The following is a 20,495-nucleotide window of genomic DNA, read 5'->3' as shown; positions in this document are numbered from 1 at the left end:
GAGGGTCCTCCTTTATGAGTGACGAGTTGCGCCGGTTCCTGCTTGCTAGGGGCATAGCTACTAGTCGCACCACGAGTTATAATCCCCGGGGGAATGGCCAGGTGGAGAGGGAGAATGCCACGGTGTGGAAGGCCATACTTTTAGCCCTTAAGTCACAAGGGTTGCCGGTCTCCCGATGGCAGGAGGTCCTCCCTGAGGCACTCCACTCTATCCGCTCCCTGTTGTGTACGTCCACTAATGCCACCCCTCACGAACGCTTATTCTCTTTTCCCAGGAAGTCTGTCACTGGGACCACCCTGCCAGTTTGGCTGACGTCCCCGGGGCCAGTGCTGCTGCGTAAACATGCGAGGAGTAATAAGTACTCACCACTGGTCGAGAAGGTTCACCTCCTGCATGCTAATCCCCAGTATGCCTACGTGGTCTTGCCTGATGGGCGGGAGGACACGGTCTCTGTCCGCGACCTGGCGCCCGCCGGAGCAGCAGACCACTACCCCGAGCACTCCACGGTAACTTTGCACCCTGTACCCGAAGTGACTCCGCGCGCACCGTGCCCCACACAGACTCCGTATGCGTCTGTTCCAGGGCCCTCGCTCACACGCGAGGGATCCCTGACACCTCCTGTTGGGACAGAATTAACCCACTCTCCGCCTTCGGAGCACACACCACCTCCGGCACCTGTGCCGTCATCACCTCCGGCTCCTGTGCAATTGCAGCCGGAGCTCCGTAGATCGCAGCGAACGATTCGACCACCTGATCGACTTAACCTGTAAATATACTTGGGAATTTTTTTTTAAACAAAGGAGGGGTGAATGTGGTGAACTAGATATACCTGTCTGACTGCTCCTGTGGCTCCTCCCAAGACCCTGCTGACTACCCCTGTGGCTCCTCCCACAGACCCCTGTATAAAGGCGACTGTGGCCTGCTGCTCTCCCTCATTTCCCCAGGATGTAGTGTTGTTCTTCAGTCAATAAAAGCCGATATCTCACTTCCTAAGTCTCGGCGTGAGTTATTGATGGTGCATCATATCCCCACAGCATGATGCAACCACCACCATGCTTCACGACAGGGATGGTGTGTTTTTGATGTGCGGTGTTTGGCTTATGTCAAACATTGTATTTAGTCTGATGAACAAAAAGTTCAATTTTGGTTTCAACAGACCATGGAAACTTCTTCCAGCTGACTTCAGAGTCTCCCACATGCCTACTGGCAAACTCCAGCTGAGTTAATTTTTCAACAGCGCCTTTGTTTTTGCCACTCTCCCATAAAGCTGCAACTGGTGAAGCACCCAGGCAACAGTTGTTATATATGCAGGCTCTCCCTTCTCAGCTGCTGAAGCTTGTAACTCCTTCAGAGCTGTCATAGGTCTCTTGGTGGCCTTCCTCATTAGTCCCCTTCTTGCACGGTCACTCAGTTTTTGAGGACAGCTTGTTTTAGGCAGATTTACAGCTGTGCCGTATTCTTTCCATTTCTTCATGATTGACTTAACTATACTCCAAAGGACAGGCATGGCTTGGAAATTTTCTTGTATCCATCTCCTGATTTGTGCTTTTCAATAACCTTTTTGTGGAGTTGCTTGGAGTGTTCTTTGCCATCATGGTGTAGTTTTTGCCGGGATACTGACTCACCAGCAGTTGGACCTTCCAAATACAGGTGTATTTTTACTACAATCAATTGAAACACCTTGACTGCACACAGCTCTCCAAAAACAGATCTCTATTTAACTAATCATGAGACTTCTAAAACCAATTGGCTGCACCACTGATAATTTGGTGTGTCATATTAAAGGGGGGGATGTGGGTGAATACTGATGCAAAAATTACTTTGTGTTTTATATTTGAAATTAATTTAGATCAGTTTGTAGAGATCTGATTTCACTTTGACATGGAAGTCTTTTTCTGTTGATCAGTGTAAAAAAAAAGCTAAATTAAATCCATTGTGATTCAGTGTTGTAAAACTATAAAACATGTAAACTTCCAAGGGGCTGTGGAGGGGGTGGTGAAGACTTTATAGACACTGTACTGCATCTTTAACTGAAGTTGGAGTGGTCATGGTCTCAAAGTGAGGTGTCATAATTTGAACTATTACCCATTTATCCTGATGTTCACTCCACCAGTGGAAAGCTGGTTGGCAAGGTGCAGCATTGTAGTGAGGAAGATGGAGACATGGAACAGCCTTACTTCCTGAGCTTGAGTCTAATGTGGACCTGTTGGTTAAGATTATGGCTTTCTTCCTGTTATGTAGCAGATGTAAATTGGAGATAAATTTTAATGAGCAGACAAATCAGAATCAGGTTTAGTATTATTGACATATGTCATGAAATTTGTTTTGTGGCAGAAGTACAGTGTAAGACAACAATTACTGTTACAGAATTAAACAGTGTAAAAAGCAACTAATGAGGTAGTGTTCATGTGTCATTCGGAAACGTGACGGCAGAAGGTGTTAGTAAAACATTGAGTTTAGGTCACCACACTCTTGTACCACCCCCCCCCCTCCCCATGGTAGTAATGCAAGGAAGACATGTTGGGAATGGTGAGGCTCTGTTAATGATGGATGCCGCTACCTTGAGGTACTGTTTCATGATGCCCTTGATAATGGTTAGAGTTATGCTCATGATGAAACTGGCCGAGTCTACAGCACTTGGCCTGTTCCATCGTGATTGTGATCCTTTACATTGGAGACTCCATACCAATCATTGATGCAACCTGTCAGAATGCTCTCCACTGTATATCGGTAGAAATTTGCCAGAGGCTGGGGTGAAATACCAAATATCTTCAAACTCCTAACGAAGTGAGCCACAGGCATCCCTCCTTCATGATTTGGTATGTCACCACAGACTCTAGCAAATTTATGCAGATGTACAGTATAGTAGAAAATATTCTGGCTGGTCACATCACAAACTAATTTGGAGTCTCCAACGCAAAGGATCTCAAGAAACTGCAGAGTGTTTAAGCTGTGCCAAGCCACAAGTCATGAGTGTAGAGAGTAAAGCAGTGGGCTAAACATGTATCCTTGATGTGCACCTTTGATTTTTGTCATTGAGGAGATATTATACTAATCTTCACTGACTGTGGTCTCCCAATGAGGAAATTAAGGTTGCAGTTGCAGAGTGAGGTTCAGAAACCCAATGTCTTGGAGCTTGTTGATTAGTAGTGAGGGATTCTGGTGTTAAATGCTGACCTGTAATCAATAAACGGGATTTTATTTAAGTGTTCCAAAGCCAAGTAGAGAGCCAGTGAGATTACATCTGCTAAAGCCCTACTGTGGCAGCAGACAGATTGAAGCAGGTCCAGTTCCTCCTTCGCACAGGAATTCATCCTGTACGTGAGCAAACTCTCGAAGCACTTCTTCACATTAAGTGTGAGTGCTACTGGGCGATAGCCGTTTTGGCAGCAGACCATGCATTTCCTGGGCACCAGGAGGATGTCCTTTTGAAGTGTACAATCCTTCAAATGCAGCATTTGACAGCAAGTTTAAGAAGAAGCTTACCTCTCTCTTGGTTGATGCATCAAAGTATTTTGTGAGATCAGAAAATATCAGGTATAGAAATTGATGCTATTCCTTGCATATCTTTTAGTGATGAATGAAAATCTGAAAAGTTGGAAAAATTTGGTGGGTTTGGCAGCATCTGGGGAAAGCAAAATAGTTAATGGTTCAAGTCAAAAATCCTTGGTTGAAGCGGGGAAATAGATAGATAGATACTTTATTCATCCCCATGGGGAAATTCAACTTTTTTCCAATGTCCCATACACTTGTTGTAGCAAAACTAATTACATACAATACTTAGTAAAAAATATGATATGCATCTAAATCACTATCTCAAAAAGCATTAATAATAGCTTTTAAAAAGTTCTTAAGTCCTGGCGGTTGAATTGTAAAGCCTAATGGCATTGGGGAGTATTGACCTCTTCATCCTGTCTGAGGAGCATTGCATCGATAGTAACCTGTCGCTGAAACTGCTTCTCTGTCTCTGGATGGTGCTATGTAGAGGATGTTCAGATCACTTTTAGAGATGATGAGGGATAGATAAAGGTAATATCTTTAACAGGATTAGGCTAGGTTTGCCATGGTTAAACACTGTTGATGAGACCATCTAATTAATAAGTTAGTGAGAGCATTTAGAGAAAAGTCAGAGGGCATACGAAAACAGTGAAGTGCAGAGCTGTAAGAAATATCCAGTAGATCAAGCTAATGGAGAAAGTTAAAAGTCAAGTCAAAATAACAGATGGAGAATCCTGTAGAAGAACTGGCCAATTTTGATGCCAACAGAGAAAGCAATGAACCTGAAATTATTAAAGTCAAAGTCGAATCCAGGAGGTTGCGATGGATTTCACAAATGAATGATGAGGTGATGTTCCTCAAGCTTATATTGGACTTCATTCTAACAAGCAGAACTGAGCAGAGGCACTTTTCAATGCAGAAGAAACCACATTGTAAGTACTGAATGTCAGAGAAATACTGCTTTATCAGAAAAAATTGATGATCTGTGTCAGAGGATCAGAGGTGGAGAGGGACAACAACTTTAAATTCCTCAGTGTTACCATTTTTAGAGGGCCTGTCCTGTGTCCTGCACTGAAGTGCAATTACAAAGAAAGCGCAGCAGCACCTCTGCTTAGGAGTTTGCAAAGGTTCAACTACAAACATCTTTAAATGCGTGGTGGAGAGTATATTGACAAGCTGCATCACAGCGTGGTATGGAAGTAGCAATGCCCTTGAACTGAATATCCTACAAAAATTGAGGATACAGGCTAGTCCATCATGGGTAAAGCCCATGAGCACATACATGGAGAGTTGTCGCAGGAAAGCAACATTCATTATCGGGGACCCCACCACCGAGCTCATGCTCTTTTCTCACTGCTGCCATCAGGAAGAAGGTACAGGAGCCTCAGGACTCGCACTCCACATTCAAGAACAGTTTTACCCTCTAACCATCAGGCTCTTGAACTGGGGGTATAACTTCATTTAACTTAACTTCCCCATCACTGAACTGTTCCTGCAACCTATGGACTCACTTTCAAGGACACTGTTCTCAAGTATTTATTATTTACTTATTATTAATATTATTTTTTTTCTTTTCTTGTATTTGCAGTTTGTTGTCTTTTGTATATTGGTTGAATGTCCAGTTGGTGTGGTCTTTCATTCATTCTATTATGATTATTATTTTATTTTTATTCTATTACGGATTTATTGAGTATGCTGGCAAGATAATTAATCTCAGGGTTGTTCCTGGTGACATACAGTATATATACTTTGATAATAAATTTACTTTGAACAAGAATTGTTTGGGTCCCAGGATGTGGGGAAGGGAAAAAAATACAAGGACATTTATTAATATTCTGGGTTTACGTAATTGTTCAAGATTAGAGAGAAGTTCTCAGGGATAGTGTTTGTGTGGCAGCAGATAGAATTGAGATCAGAGGAAAGTGAAGGCATTGATGTTGTGGCAAAGATCACATTAGAAACATAGAAACATGGAAAACCTACAGCACAGTACAGGCCCTTCGGCCCACAAAGGGTTGCCGAACATGTCCCTACCTTAGAACTACCTAGGCTTTGCCCATATTCCTCTATTTTTCTAAGGTAGCCATCCAGGAGTCTCTTAAAAGACCCTATCATTTCCGCCTCCATTACCGCCGCCGGCAGCCCATTCCACGCTCTCACCACTCTGTGTTTTAAAAAAAAAACTTACCACTGACATCTCTACTTCCATACCTACTTCCAAGCACCTTAAAACTGTGCCCTCTCATGCTACCCATTTCAACCCTGGGGAAAAGCTTCTGACTATCCATACAATCAATGCCTCTCATTATCTTATACACCTCTATCAGGTCACCTCTCATCCTCCGTCGCTGCAAGGAGAAAAGGCCAAGTTCACTCAACCTGTTCTCATAAGGTATGCTCCCCAATTCAGGCAATATCCTTGTAAATCTCCTCTGCACAGTTTCTATGGTTTCTACGTCCTTCCTGTGGTGAGGCCACTAGAACTGAGCACAGTACTCCAAGTGGGGTCTGACCAGGGTCCAATATAGCTGCAACATTACCTCTCGGTTCTTAAATTCAATCCCGTGTTTGATGAAGGCCAATGCATGGTATGCCTTCTTAACCACAGAGTCAACCTGCATAGCAGATTTGAGTTTCCATGGACTCTGACCCCAAGATCCGTCTGATCCTCACATTGCCAAGAGTCTTACCTTTAATGCTATATTCTGCCATCACATTTGACCTACCAAAATGAACCACCTCACACTTATCTGGGTTGAACTCCATCTGCCACTTCTCAGTCCAGTTTTGCATCCTATCAGTGTCCCGTTGTAACCTCTGACAGTCCTCTACTCTATCCACAACACCCTCAACCTCTGTGTCGTGAGAAAATTTACTAGCCCATCCCTCCACTTCCTTATCCAGGTCATTTATAAAAAAACACAAAGAGTAGGGGTCCCAGAACAGATCCCTGAGGCACACCACTGGTCATCAGCCTCCATGCAGAATATGACCCATCTACAACGACTCTTTGCCTTCTGTGGGCAAGCCAGTTCTGGATCCACAAAGCAATGTCCCCTTGGATCCCATGCCTCCTCACTTTCTCAATAAGCATTGCATAGGGTGCCTTATCAAATGCCTTGCTAAAATCCATATACACTACATCTACAGTTCTACCTTCATCAATGTGTTTAGACACATCCTCAAAAAACTCAATCAGGCTCATAAGGCACAACCTACCTTTGACAAAGCCATACTGACTGTTCCTAATCATATTATGCCTCTCCAAATGTTCATAAATCCTGCCTCTCAGGATCTTCTCCATCAACTTACCAACCTCTGAAGTAAGACTCACTGGCCTATAATTTCCTGGGCTATTTCTACTCCTTTTCTTGAATAAGGGACCAACATCCGCAACCCTCCAATCCTCCGGAGCCTCTCCTGTCCTCATTGATGATGCAAAGATCATCGCCAGAGGCTGAGCAGTCTCCTCCCTCGCTTCCCACAATAGCCTGGGGTACATCCTGTCCGGTCCCAGTGACTTATCCAACTTGATGCTTTCCTAAAGCTCCAGCACATCCTCTATGTTAATATCTACATGTTCAAGCTTTTCAGTCCGCTGCAAGTCATCCAGAGTTCAAATGTAGATTCATTCATTGTATCTCCATTTGAACTCTGTATTGTGATTCAGGAGCAGTTGCACAATTACTGGGTTGACGACCCTAGGAATGGCATTCCCTGTGGTGGCAACAAGGATAAGTGTATTCAGATTTGTCTTTCGCAAAGATGAGAATAATTTCAGCTTTCCTTAAGCCCCTGACATGTTACTAAAAGTGATAGATGTGGTTGTTAATTTTGAAACTAAAATTACTTATTTTTGTCAATTTGTAGAATTTGAGCAAGGGCACTGTATCTTCCCACACCCATGGTTCTCAATTGGCTTGTGAGCTTTCTGATTTGTTAATCATTGGGATAGTAGCAAGGCTGGACTGGATACTTTGATGTAGAATGGAGTCAAGGGTGGTCATTGTCAAAAACAAGAGTCATGATTGAAGAGTTCTTTGAAATGTTCCTTCAAGTGGGTGTTGATTGTACCTCTTACCTTGATGTTTGCATCTATTTTTAGCTTTTTCCATGGTGGGCCTGTGCATGTTTGAATTATGGGTATATTTGACAGAACTAAAAAAATATGCTCGTCATTGTAATTAGTTGCTGCTGAATTTCTTGCTCTTCTTTCCACAGACATCTGTTCCACTCCAAACTAGCATCATTTTGTCTTATACTGTAGACTTCCATTTTATTTTACATTTCCTATTACAAAGAAGGAATCACATTTAACTCTTTCCTTACACCTTCTGGAGTTGTTTGTCATTCTCATCGGATCAAATGTAGTACTTCCTGCGTTTTTCTGTAAAAAGTCATTTAACTTGTGCTAATTATAGTGGTCTTTAGGCCAGTCTAAACTTTATAAACAACAGCTCCTCTTGGTTTAGATTAATCATAGGGCTCTTCTGTGGGCTTGATACTTAGACTCAAGGTTCTCAATACCTTTCTGAATGTTGTTGCTTCACTTTGGTTATTAGCCAGGGATTCTCTTTTTAAAAAAAAACTTGGGGATGTTGCAGTTTTTTTCAGTGGCTTTGAGTAAACTCTTAATGATTTTTCTCTGCTTAATAATCAATCTGATTAATGATAGAGCTTGGAACAGAAGGTTAGTTTTGGGTGTTTGGTGGTGAGGATGTGTAAGACATTGCTTGCTATGCAGAGCTGACAGTGTAATTAGGGTCTTGATAATGGGGAAGTTGGCCTGAGAGAGTACACTGATATTAGTTTGTCTATCTTTTCAGTGAATTTGAAGAATTTTGTTACAAAATAATTGATGGGTTCTCTCTTTTGCCTGGAGATGTGTGCAGTTGCTTGTCCAAGAATCAGAAGCGCAAAGGAAAGCAATGTTCTCTGTCACCCGGTAGACCCTGTATTTTGTGCCAGTTTGATGTTTTTGGTTTCCAAGTGCATCCTTCCTGACATTGAAGCCAATAGTGAACTTGGTTTCTAAGGAATGAAAGCAGGTTGATAAAAGATCTCTGCCTTGCATGTTGACTGTTAGACTCATCTTGTATGTTTTAGTAAATGAACTGACAGTAACCTGGAGCTCCAGGGTGTGTACCCTTTAATTTATGAGGCTATGTAAGTGAAGTTTAAGAAATCCATGCATTATTCTGTTAAGCTGGGTACATAGTACAAACCAATTAAGCCAAATCCAACTGTGAGTTAAGTCCAGTACCATTTATTGAACATGTTCCTATTACAGAGTCAATACATTAGATTTTCTTCAGTGTATATCTGTCATCTTACTTGGACGTCAGATGACATTTCTACCAGGCCGGTTTCAAAGTCTGGTACGACCAGAGCTGAACGATGATCTAGCTGCATTTGCTGCAAAGAGCAGAGCAAGAAGGTACAGTTCAGTGCAGGACTTACTGTGCAGCTCTTTTCCACAATACAATATAAAGTAAGAAAATTGCCTGCAAAGTCTTTCGGGTGGAATATCATGAACCAGATTATTTTTAACAGGGCATTTTTGCCTCAAAATTTATGCCATTTTGAGAAATGGCATAAAGGAGTTCTGATATAATTTGTCTCTTACCTTTGTTTTCTTATATGCCTAGGATTTCCAAGTAGAAAACTTCAAACATGACTTTCAAAATATTTCAAATACAAAAATTGTTCAGATCTGGAGCTTTGTATATTTAAAAAATATATAATTGCTTTGGAATATGATGCAGTCTTTGATTGGTTGACATATAATGAAAGTCCCACGTTGTGTGTTTCTGCTGACCAATGAAGAATCTTTACAGTCAGGATGCAACCCTGCAAAAATGATCAACATGCATCTAATTTGTACCTTAAGCAATTATTCATTGAATGGTTGCACACTCAATGTCATGCCTTGTATCTTTCCAGGTTTGACAGATGAAAAAGTAAAGACTTACCTTTCGCTTCATGCACATGTGCTGGAAGAATTTGTGGCAGACAGTGTTGATGTTAAAACAGTAGAAAAATGGCTAATGAAAAAGCACAGCAGGCAAGATGGTAAGCTTACTGCTCCACTAGTTATCAAATAGCTTTATTTTTCATGTGACTTAAAAGTTCATATCATGGAATTCTGTGTCTCTATCTATCTATCTATTGATCGATCTAATATATATATACACAAATGTAAACCTTAAACAGTTACTGTAGGATCATTGACTCTGCTAAATGTGTTTGGACAGCATTAACGTAATCTGCCCTAGTTTGGTTGGGGGTGGGATGATGGTGTTCACTTCCTGATGTGACAGTTCAAAATAATGTGGTACTGTGGATAACAACTGCTCTCAACTATCCAGTTCAAATTTTCTACTCAGGTGATCCCTGTATTACAGAGTGATTGTTTTCCTAGAAAATAGTTGGTATCATAAATTTATCTGGTACAAAACCAATCGAATACCATGTTAGAAATGGTGAAGTGTTCCTGTGGGATGTTTGTGTCTCCACAGTTGTGTAGAGTACTGTAATTGCTGGTTGATGACAGGGGGTCATGTAGGAGATTGCATTGTCCAAGCAAAGTGGCAAGCAGTTGCGTTTGAAGATACAAGCAACTGCATATGCTTGTCACCTTCCAGCCTTGAATGGGGATGTACACTTTTAAATACAATGCAGGTATACTGTAGGTAAAATAGTTTACTGTAACTCACAACAAATTTGGTTTACAATTTTCACTTAACTCACTGGCCTTGTTTCAGATATCTTGAGGGTAAACAAAATGGTAAACTCTTTGAGTCTGGGGGGGGGGGGGGGGATGAAAATCTCCAAATGGACAAAATGAATTATTGTGCTTTTTTTAAAAAAAATGTTCTTTGCATATGACATTTAATGCAGGTTGAAAAAAAAGAGAAATTCTGCTGTTTCCTTTGCATTTTCTGTTGATTTATTTTCTTCTCGACATGAATTCTGTAAGTGTGGTTTTATTATTGAATCTCAGATTTTTGGTTCGTGATTTTTGAATTGCATAAGGGCAAATTTTTATAACCTGAATAGTTGTAATGTGGGAGTTGTCTGAACTTGAATGGTAAATGAACAATTGTACAGGAATCTTACTGAGAGATACTATTAGCATGCCTAATTTGAAAATGAAACATAATGTGGTATATGGAGGAAAAGTCACTATTTTCTGATTCTATAGTCCTCTTTATGCACTTCTTCTGCTCAATCTGTCTAGCACTGAACACAAATCTAGCCTCTTACCATGAGACATCAGAGTAGAATCAGGGTATTTGGCCCATTGAGTCTGCTCCACCATTTCATGGGTTATTTATTTTTCCTCTCAACCCCTTCTCTTGTCTTCATCCTGTAACCTTTGATGCCCTTACTAATCAAGAACCTATCTACATCTGCTATAAATATACTCAGTGACTTGGCCTCCACAGCTACCTGGTCATCTGTTCCACAGATTCACTACCCTCTTGTTAAAGAAATTCCTCAACTTTGTTCTAAAGGGGCATCCTTCTATTCTGAGGTTGTGCCCTCAGGTCCTAGACTCTCCTACTATTTGAAACATCCTCTCTACATCATTCTGAATTGGCCTTTCAGTATGGCACCTTGCTCATTACAGACTACCTTCACAAAAATGACCTGCTTTTCCCCACTGTACACTGCCTTAACCCCATAAAATGTTGTCTTTTATAACAATCATATATGTGGTATCTCATCAAGTTTATTATATCTGTTTGCTTCCTCATCTATTTCTCAAGGCAAAATAAACTTTGAAAATATACCAAATATTTCATTATACACACCTTTGCTTATCCACAATCATAAGTTTAAATTTAATTTTGCAACCCACCTTATCCAACACATGATACTTGCCTTCAGAAGTTGCTCTATTTCCACAACTCATGATTCAGTCTTAAGAATGTCATTATTCAATTCAGTGTAAAATTTTATTCTGTTATGACTTCAGTCCCCCAGAGATTCTTTTCTATGCGATTAGTAATTGATCCTGATTATACAAGACAATATAAAGTGATTTGCTGTGTGGAAGATTTGACTGTATACTTTAAGAAACTATCTCAAATGTAATCTATGCCTGGCTTTCTAAGTACTTTTGACACCTTGTTTTGACAAGCATAAATGGAATGTCTCCCTTGATTATTGAATTAACATTATTCCAAACTCTTGTTAGTTCTTAATAATTTGGGTAATGATAGAGAACCTATTGGAGCCCTATTAACTATTCATGTTAGTAAGTAAGTCCTCTCCATCACACATAGAGTAGAACAGTACAGCACAGGAACAGGTACGTCAGCTCAAAATCTCTGTGCCCTGACCATCATGTCAATTTAAACTTTTGTGCTGATTCTCTGAATTGGGATTATTCCTGTCTTTGGTCATATAACCATATAACAATTACAGCACGGAAACAGGCCATCTCGGCCCTTCTGGTCCGTGCCGAATGCTTACTCTCACCTAGTCCCACTGACCTGCACACAGCCCATAACCCTCCATTCCTTTCCTGTCCATGTACCTATCCAATTTTACTTTAAATGACATTACCGAACCTGCCTCTACCACTTCTAACGGAAGCTCATTCCACACAGCTACCACTCTCTGAGTAAAGAAATTTCCCTTTGTGTTACCCCTAAACTTTTGCCCCCTAACTCTCAACTCATGTCCTCGTTTGAATCTCCTCTACTCTCAATGGAAAAAGCCTATCCACGTCAACTCTATCTATCCCCCTCATAATTTTAAATACCTCTATCAAATCCCCCTCAACCTTCTACACTCCAAAGAATAAAGACCTAACTTGTTCAACCTTTCTCTGTAACTTAGGTGCTGAAATCCAGTTAACAATCTAGTAAATCTCCTCTGTACTCTCTCTATTTTGTTGACATCTTTCTTATAATTCAGTGACCAGAACTGTACACAATACTCCAAATTCGGCCTTACCAGTGCCTTCTACAATTTTAACGTTACATCCCAACTCCTATACTCAATGCTCTGATTTATAAAGGCCAGCATACCAAAAGCTTTCTTCACCACCCTATCCACGTGAGATTCCACCTTCAGGGAACTATACACCATTATTCCTAGATCACTCTGTTCTACTGCATTCTTCAATGTCCTGCCATTTACCATGTATGTCCTATTTTGATTATTCCTACCAAAATGTAGCACCTCACACTTATCAGCATTAAACTCCATCTGCCATCGCTCAGCCCACTCTTCTAACTGGCCTAAATCTCTCTGCAAGCTTTGAAAATCTACTTCATTATCCACAACACCACCTATCTTAGTATAATCTGCATACTTACTAATCCAATTTACCACCCCATCATCCAGATCATTAATGTATATGACAAACAACATTGGACCCGGTACAGATCCCTGAGACATGCCCTTGTGATATCTGAAATGCAAGCTTCCCAAATATTACAGCAATATCTCAATAAAGCTTGTTATCTCAACTATGTTATCGGTGACACAAAACACTTATTTGACTTGCTGCTTCTATTTCAGTAAATTACTTTTAATTTCATCTTTTACTAATTTTCATTGTTTAAACAATTTTCTCTGGTGCATCTCAAGTCAGTATTCTGCTCTATTAACATTGATTTTTATAGTATCCCTCATCAGAATCTTCCCCACTTTTTCCTTTGCTCACCAAATGCTTTTGCATATTTTTCCTCATTGGTTGTGATTGTTCATTTTCAAGTGTATTATTTTCAGCCAGGTTTAAATGAAGCCTGTACCAATCATACGTGAATGCCCATTAATACAGCCTAACAAAACAGCATTACTCTTGGGCCAAGGTGCAAAACACAGTTCCAACACAGTCATACAGAGCACAAGGCACATATAGCACACATAAGACTGCACAGACATATATCAGAAAACTACAGTCACACAAGGGGTCACACTGGTGACCCCTGTTTCCATCCAAGGGGTCAGTGTGGACATGGTGGAGGATGTTCTATGAGGCTGTGGTGGCCAGTGCTATTACATTTGCTGTTGTATGCTGGGGCAGCAGGCTTAGGGTAGCAGACACCAACAGAATTAACAAACTTATTCATAAGGCCAGTGATGTTGTGGGGGTGGAACTAGACTCTCTGACGGTGGTGTCTGAAAAGAGGATGCTGTCCAAGTTGCATGCCATCTTGGACAATGACTCCCATCCACTCCATAATGTACTGGTTAGGCACAGGAGTACATTCAGCCAGAGATTGATTCCACCGAGATGTAACACTGTGCGTCATAGGAAGTCATTCCTACCTGTGGCCATCAAACTTTACAACTCCTCCCTCAGAGTGTCAGACACCCTGAGCCAATAGGCTGGTCCTGGACTTGGCATGATTAATTATTTAATTATTTATGGATTTATATTGCTATGTTTCTTCACTATTCTTGGTTGGTGCGGCTGTAACGAAACCCAATTTCCCTCGGGATCAATAAAGTATGTCTGTCTGTCTGTCTGTCTGAAACCACAGTCCAAGACTGATTCTATGAATTCTGCACCATGCATTCAATATTCTGGTCTCTTTTATTTTCCTGTACTAATTGCCTATGACTGTTATTAACATTATGTGCTTTACTTTGATGTCCAGCTCCTCAAACTGTCTAGGCAGAACCTCATTATTGGTTCTGTATACATTATTAGTTTCTAAATGGACTAAGTCAGCCAGGTTCTTCCACTCCCAAATCATTCTCTAGCTGCAAAGAAATATACCTGATCTTGTATTGTGCAGACAACATAACACTATAACTCTCACTCACAGCTGCAGAAAACACCACAGCTGTACCTACAGCCATTGCATTCCTATCAAGTGTTGATTTCCCAATTCAATTAATGGAGTTTCCTGCTGTCTTGATGTCTTTGTCAAAGTCCACCAGGAAAAGCAAATCTTTTATCATTTCAATATTTTTTAGTCATAAAAATAAATAGAATGTTAGTCACTGTTTTCATAACAAGTAGTAATATTGTGCAATGGACCAGAATTGATTAGAGAGCTCAAGGTAAAAAAAGATCTTAGAGGCAAGTGATCATAATATGATTGAATTCACCTGAAATTTGAGGAGAAGCTGAAGTCAGATGTATCAGTATTAACAATAGAGTAAAGGAACTTACAGAGGCATGAGAGAGGAGTTGGCCAGATTTGATTGGAAAAGAACACTGGCAGGGATGACAGCAAAGCAGCAATGGTTGGAATTCCTGGAAGCATTTTGGAAGGCACAGGATAAAAACATCCTAAAGAGGCAGAAATATTCTAAGGAAAAGGTGACACAAACATGGTTAACAAGAGAAGTCAGCATAAAAGCTAAAGAGAGGACATGTAATAGAACAAAGTTTCATGGGAAGTTAAAGGATTGGGAAGCTTTTAAAAAGCAACTAAAAAGTCATTAAGAAGATAAAGATGAAATACAAAAGTAAGCTAGCTAATAATATTAAAGAGGATACCAAAAATTTCTTCAGATAAATAAAGTGTAAAAGAGGGGTGAGAGTGGATATCGGACTACTGGAAAACAATGCTGGAGAGGTAGTAATGGGGGGCAACAAAATGATGGATGAACTGAATAAGCATTTTGCGTTTGTCTTCAAAGTGGAAGACACCAACAGTATGGTAGAAGTTCCAGGTGTCAGGGGTCATGAAATGGATGAAGTTACCGTAACTAAAGAGAAGGTTCTTGGGAAACTGAAAGGTCTGAAGATAGATAAGTCACCCGGAACAGATGGTGTACACCCCAAAGTTCTGAAAGAAGTGGCTGAAGAGATTGTGGAGGCATTAGTAATGATCTTTCAACAATCACTAGATTCTGAATATTTCTGGAAGACTGAAATATTGCAAATGTCACTCCACTTTTCAAGACGGGGGAGAGGCAGAACAAAGAAAACTGTAAGACCAGTTAGTCTGACCTCAGTGGTTGGGAAAATGTTGGAGTTGATTATCAAGGATGAGGTCTCAGGGTACTTGGAGACACATGATAAAAGAGGACATAGTCAGCGTGGTTTCATCAGGGGAGAATCTTGCCTGACAAACCTTGCCTGTTGGAATTCTGTGAAGAAATAACAAGCAGGATAGACAAAGGAAAATAGGTTAATGATATGTACTTGGATTTTCAGAAGGCCTTTAACAAGGTGCCACATATGAGGCTGCTTAACAAGCTACAAGCCGATGGTATTACAGGAAAGTTTCTAGCATGGATAAAGCAGTGGCTGATTGGCAGGAGGTAAAGAATGGGAATAAATGGAGCCTTTTCTGGCTGGCTGCTGGTGACTAGTGGTGTTCCACAGGGGTCTGTGTTGGGAGTGATTCTTTTTACATTGTATCTCAATGATTTGGTTGACGGAATTGATGGCTTTGTTGCAAAATTTGCAGACAATATGAAGATAGGTGGAAGGGCAATTTGTTTGAGGAAGTCCTTCCTACAGAAGGACTACAGAAGTCCTACAGAAGGACTTAGATTAGGAGAATGGACAAAGCAATTGCAGATGGAATACAGAGTCAGGAAATACATGGTCATGCACTTTGGTAGAAGAAGTGAAAGGGTTGAATTTTTTTAAATGGAGAGAAAATACAAAAAACTGAGGTGCAAAGAGATTTGGGAGCCCTTGTGCAGGATTCGGTAAAGGTTAATTTGCAGGTTGAACCTGTGGTGAGGAAGGCAAATGCAACGTTAGCATTCATTTCAAGAGGACTAGAATATAAAAGCAAGTTTATGAAGCACTGGTGCGGCCTCACTTGGAATATTGTGAGCAGTTTTAGACCCCTTGTCTTAAAAAGGATGTGCTGAAAGTGCAGAGTTCAAAATAGGTTCACAAAGATTATTCTAGGATTGAATGGCTTGTCATATGAAGAGCGTTGAATAACTCTGGGCCTGTAATTTACGAGAGTTCAGCAGAATGAAAGGTGACCTCATTGAAACCTATCGAATAGTGAAAAGCCTTGACAGAGCACATGTGGAAAGGGTGTTTCTTATGGTGGGAGAGTGTAAGACCAGAGAACACCACCTTAGAATAGGAGGGTGTCCTTTTAGGGCAGAGATGTGGAGGAATCTCTTTAATGTGTTGAATCTGGGGAATTCTTTGCCACAGGCAGCTGTGAAAGCCAATTCTTTATGTATATTTAAGGCAGAGGTAGTTAGATTATTGATTGGTCAGACATGAAGTGTTATGGGGAGAAGGCAGGAGATTTGGGCAGAGAGGAAAATTGAATCAGCCATGATGAAATGGTGGAGCAGACTCAATGGGCCAAATGGCCTAAATCTGCTCCTACATCTTATTGTCTTATAAAATCAAATATAAGTTCCACAGGCCATGTTAATACTCTGTAGTGTCTGCTTTCCCTTATTTGTCTGATAAGGATTGCTGTTGGGCCTATCCTTCTACTGTGTATTTTAATTATTTCACAAATCCCACAATCTTTTCTCTCGGTTCTTATGTCTGTGGTCTCACCCTTTAGCCTCTGGTGAGTAGGTTAGGCTGGGTAACCTTTGAGTGTCTCATTTCCTGACACTTCAAGGCTTCTCGCCCGTCTATGATGGAATAAAAAACAGAAGTAAATCTGCAGATGCTGGAAATCCAAGCAACACACTCACAAAATGCTGGAGGAACTCAGCAGGCCAGGCAGCATCTATGGAAAAAAGTACAGTCGACATTTTAGGCTGAGACTCTTCATTAGGACTGGGGGGAAAAAAGATGAGTCGGAGAGTTAAAAGATGGGGCAGGGGAGGAAGGAACACAAGGTGGTAGATGAAACCGGGAGTATGGGGGAGGGGAAGGGTAAAGTAAAGAGCTGAGAAGTTGATTTGTGAAAGATGGTCAGGGCTAGAGAAGGGGGAATATAATAGAGGACAGTAGGCCATGGAAGAAAGAAAAGGGGGAGGAGCACCAGAGAGAGGTAATGGGTAGGCAGGGAGATAAGGTGAGAGAGGGAAATTCTGTCATTTGTTATCATTTACAACTTTTAAAAGATAGTTTATCACATTTAACCATTTATTTGTTTTGTGTATAATAGAAGGGCTCTGAGTTCTGGCTCTTCCTCATAATGCCACTATAAACCTTTGTTCACATAAATGAGAATTACAACTAGGGTTTTGATCAATTTAACTGAAATTTTCTTTGTGAATCTCATTCTGCTTTTTTCACAGTAGAGCCCAAAAAGCAGGGAAAATTTAAAACCATGAAAAGCTAAAAATTCAAAAACTGAAATGTCAGCAGTGCAAAAGTATTCACTCCCTTTGCTCAGTACTTAGTTGAATCAGCTCTTGCAGCTATTACTGCTAGTCATCTTTTTGGATAAGTCTCTATTAGCTGTGCACAATGTGATGGTGCAAGATTTGCCCATTCCTCCTTGCAAAATTGCTCAAGCTGTGCCAGGTTAGTTGGGGAATGGCGGTGGACAACAATCATGAGGTCTTGCCAGAGACATTCGATCAGGTTAAGGTCAGGACTCTGACTGGGCCACTCAAGGACATCAGATTTCTTCATTTGAAGCTGGTCTGGCCATGTGTTTTGGGTCATTGTCCTGCTGGAAGACAGACTTTCTCCCCAGTTTAAGCTTTCTGGCATAGGCTAGCAGGTTTTTATCCAGAATCTCTCTGTATTTGGCGGCATTCATTTTCCCTTCAATCCTGACAAGATTTCCAGTCTCTGCTGCTGAAAAGCATCCCCATGGCATGATGCTACCTCCACCATACTTTACAGTAGGGATGGTGTTATCTGACTGAAGCGTAATATTTTACTTCACACGCACTTCTTGATGTCAAGGACAAAGATGTTCCACTTTAGTTTCATCTAACCACGACTTCACAGCATCTTCTAAGTAATGTTTTGCAAAGTCTTGATGAGCAGATATGCTTTTTTTTTAAAGCCAAGCGTCTTCTTTGCCACTCTTCCATAAATACTCTTTTTGTCCAAGGCCTTGTAGATTGTGGAGCCATGAACTTCATCTCCAGTGGCAGCCACTGAGTTCTGAAGTTCACTCAGAGTGACTGCTAGTGTCACATTAGCCTGTCTTACAAGTGCCATTCTTTGGTGATAAAATTTAGGGGAATGGCCTGACCTATGCAGTGTGGCTGTAGTTAATATTTTTTCCACTGTACTGAGCTCCAAAGTATGTCCAGTGCTTTTGAAATGATCTTGTCCCCTCCCAAGATTTGTGCATCTCTGTTGTCATTTCCCAGGCTTGTCTTGAATGCTCTTTTGTCTTCATTTTGGTTTGTTCTGTTGAAAATCTGCTTTACTGTTGGACCTTAGGAGATATTTACAGTATTATGAACTCATTGAAAGCAGGCGATCCTCCAATTTTATATGTCAACAAATTGGGTGAGTTGATAGGATAATATAGTGCTACTAGTGAAAGTTAGTGTAGTAATTACAAAGGGGATTAATACTTTCTCAGCCTCAATTTTATTCTTTTTAATTTTTAGTCAATTGTTGATGGGCTTTAGAATTTTTCTTGTGATTTGACATGCACAATGCTTTGTAGATTAACTCAGAAATCCTATTTCAATATATTTTAAATTTAGAAAAAGACAGTAAAATGTGAAGATAGTTATTGGGGCTGGATATTTTAAGGCACTGTATTTACAGTGCTTTCAATAATTATTGATTGAAATGTAATCATCACTGTTCTGGAAGGCCTCCAGTGAGTGAGTGAATACCTTGGGCACGTGTACACTGATGTATTCTTGGAAGGAGGGAGGCAGGCAATTGTCTCGGATGGATTCCTCAATAGCATGCAGATGGACCTGTGAATACCAACTCTGACCAGGCCTGGAGTAGACTAATGTAACACTGTCCCTGACGTAACACTATCAACCCCTTTGGCACAGGGTGCCCAAAGATCAGGATTGTTGGGCTAAAATGCAGTCATTCAAGTTCTTAAGGAGCAGCCCATTCAAATACTCAAATAATAACAGAACTTCCCAAACTCACTGAAAGTGTGAAAGGCGGACTCCTCCAGATCATCAAAATAACAAGTGGCCCAGGCCAGTTTAAGAATCAGTTGCATGAAATTGCTCTGTGCAGCATCCTCCTCTTCAGGGGTGCCAGTCGCAGAAAAATAGGATGGTTGTGGACTATAGCCAGACCATCAATAGATTCACGCAGCTTGACGCGTACCCCCTACCCCGCATCGCGGATATGGTCAACCAGATAGCTCAGTACAAGGTGTACTCGACAATTGATCTGAAATCCGCTTATCACCAGCTCCCCATCCGTCCGGAGGACCGCCCCTACACCGCCTTCGAGGCGGGTGGCAGGCTCTATCACTTTCTGCGCGTCCCATTTGGTGTCACAAATGGGGTCTCAGTCTTCCAGAGGGAGATGGACCGGATGGTGGACCAGTACAAACTGAAGGCCACATTTCCCTATCTAGATAACATCACCATCTGTGGTCGCGACTGGTCGGATCATGACGCCAACCTCCAACGATTTTTCCAAGTGGCCGATGCTTTGAACCTCACTTATAACAAGGACAAGTGTGTGTTCAGAACCACACGACTCGCTATCCTTGGGTATGTCGTGGAGAACGGGGTCATTGGCCCTGACCCCGACCGTATGCGCCCCCTGTTAGAACTCCCTCTTCCCACCACTCTCAAGGCCCTCCGGCGGTGCCTGGGTTTTTTTTCCTATTACGCCCAATGGGTCCCCCATTACGCAGACAAGGCCCGCCCCCTGGTCCGGTCTACCACTTTTCCCCTCTCTGCCGAGGCCCGCGCGGCCTTCAGCTGCATTAAAGGGGACATTGCCAAAGCAACGATGCATGCGGTGGACGAGACCATTCCCTTCCAAGTAGAGAGTGACGCCTCTGACGTCGCGCTGGCTGCTACCCTCAATCAGGAAGGCAGACCAGTGGCGTTTTTTTCTCGTACCCTTCAAGGCTCTGAACTTCGGCACTCTGCAGTGGAGAAAGAAGCCCAGGCCATAGTGGAAGCTATTAGGCACTGGAGGCACTATCTCGCCGGCAAAAGGTTCACCT

The 20,495-nt window shown here is 41.4% G+C and overlaps 1 protein-coding gene across 5 annotated transcripts in view; it reads left to right on the top strand.

The window, feature by feature from the left end:
* pde10a (phosphodiesterase 10A) overlaps positions 1 to 20,495 on the top strand; it is a 443,486-nt gene that overhangs the window by 248,095 nt on the left and 174,896 nt on the right. For all 5 annotated transcript variants that reach the window (XM_073051085.1, XM_073051087.1, XM_073051089.1 and 2 more), the window contains one exon: positions 9,442 to 9,570. In XM_073051085.1, the coding sequence (XP_072907186.1) occupies positions 9,442 to 9,570 (129 nt within the window). The remainder of the gene's footprint in view (positions 1 to 9,441; positions 9,571 to 20,495) is intronic.

This window comes from Hemitrygon akajei, chromosome 7 (assembly GCF_048418815.1).
Source record: "Hemitrygon akajei chromosome 7, sHemAka1.3, whole genome shotgun sequence".
In the NCBI taxonomy this organism is placed as follows: Eukaryota; Metazoa; Chordata; class Chondrichthyes; order Myliobatiformes; family Dasyatidae; genus Hemitrygon; species Hemitrygon akajei.
The sequence above is the reverse complement of the archived record's forward strand: the minus strand, read 5'-3'. Positions and strand labels throughout refer to the sequence as shown.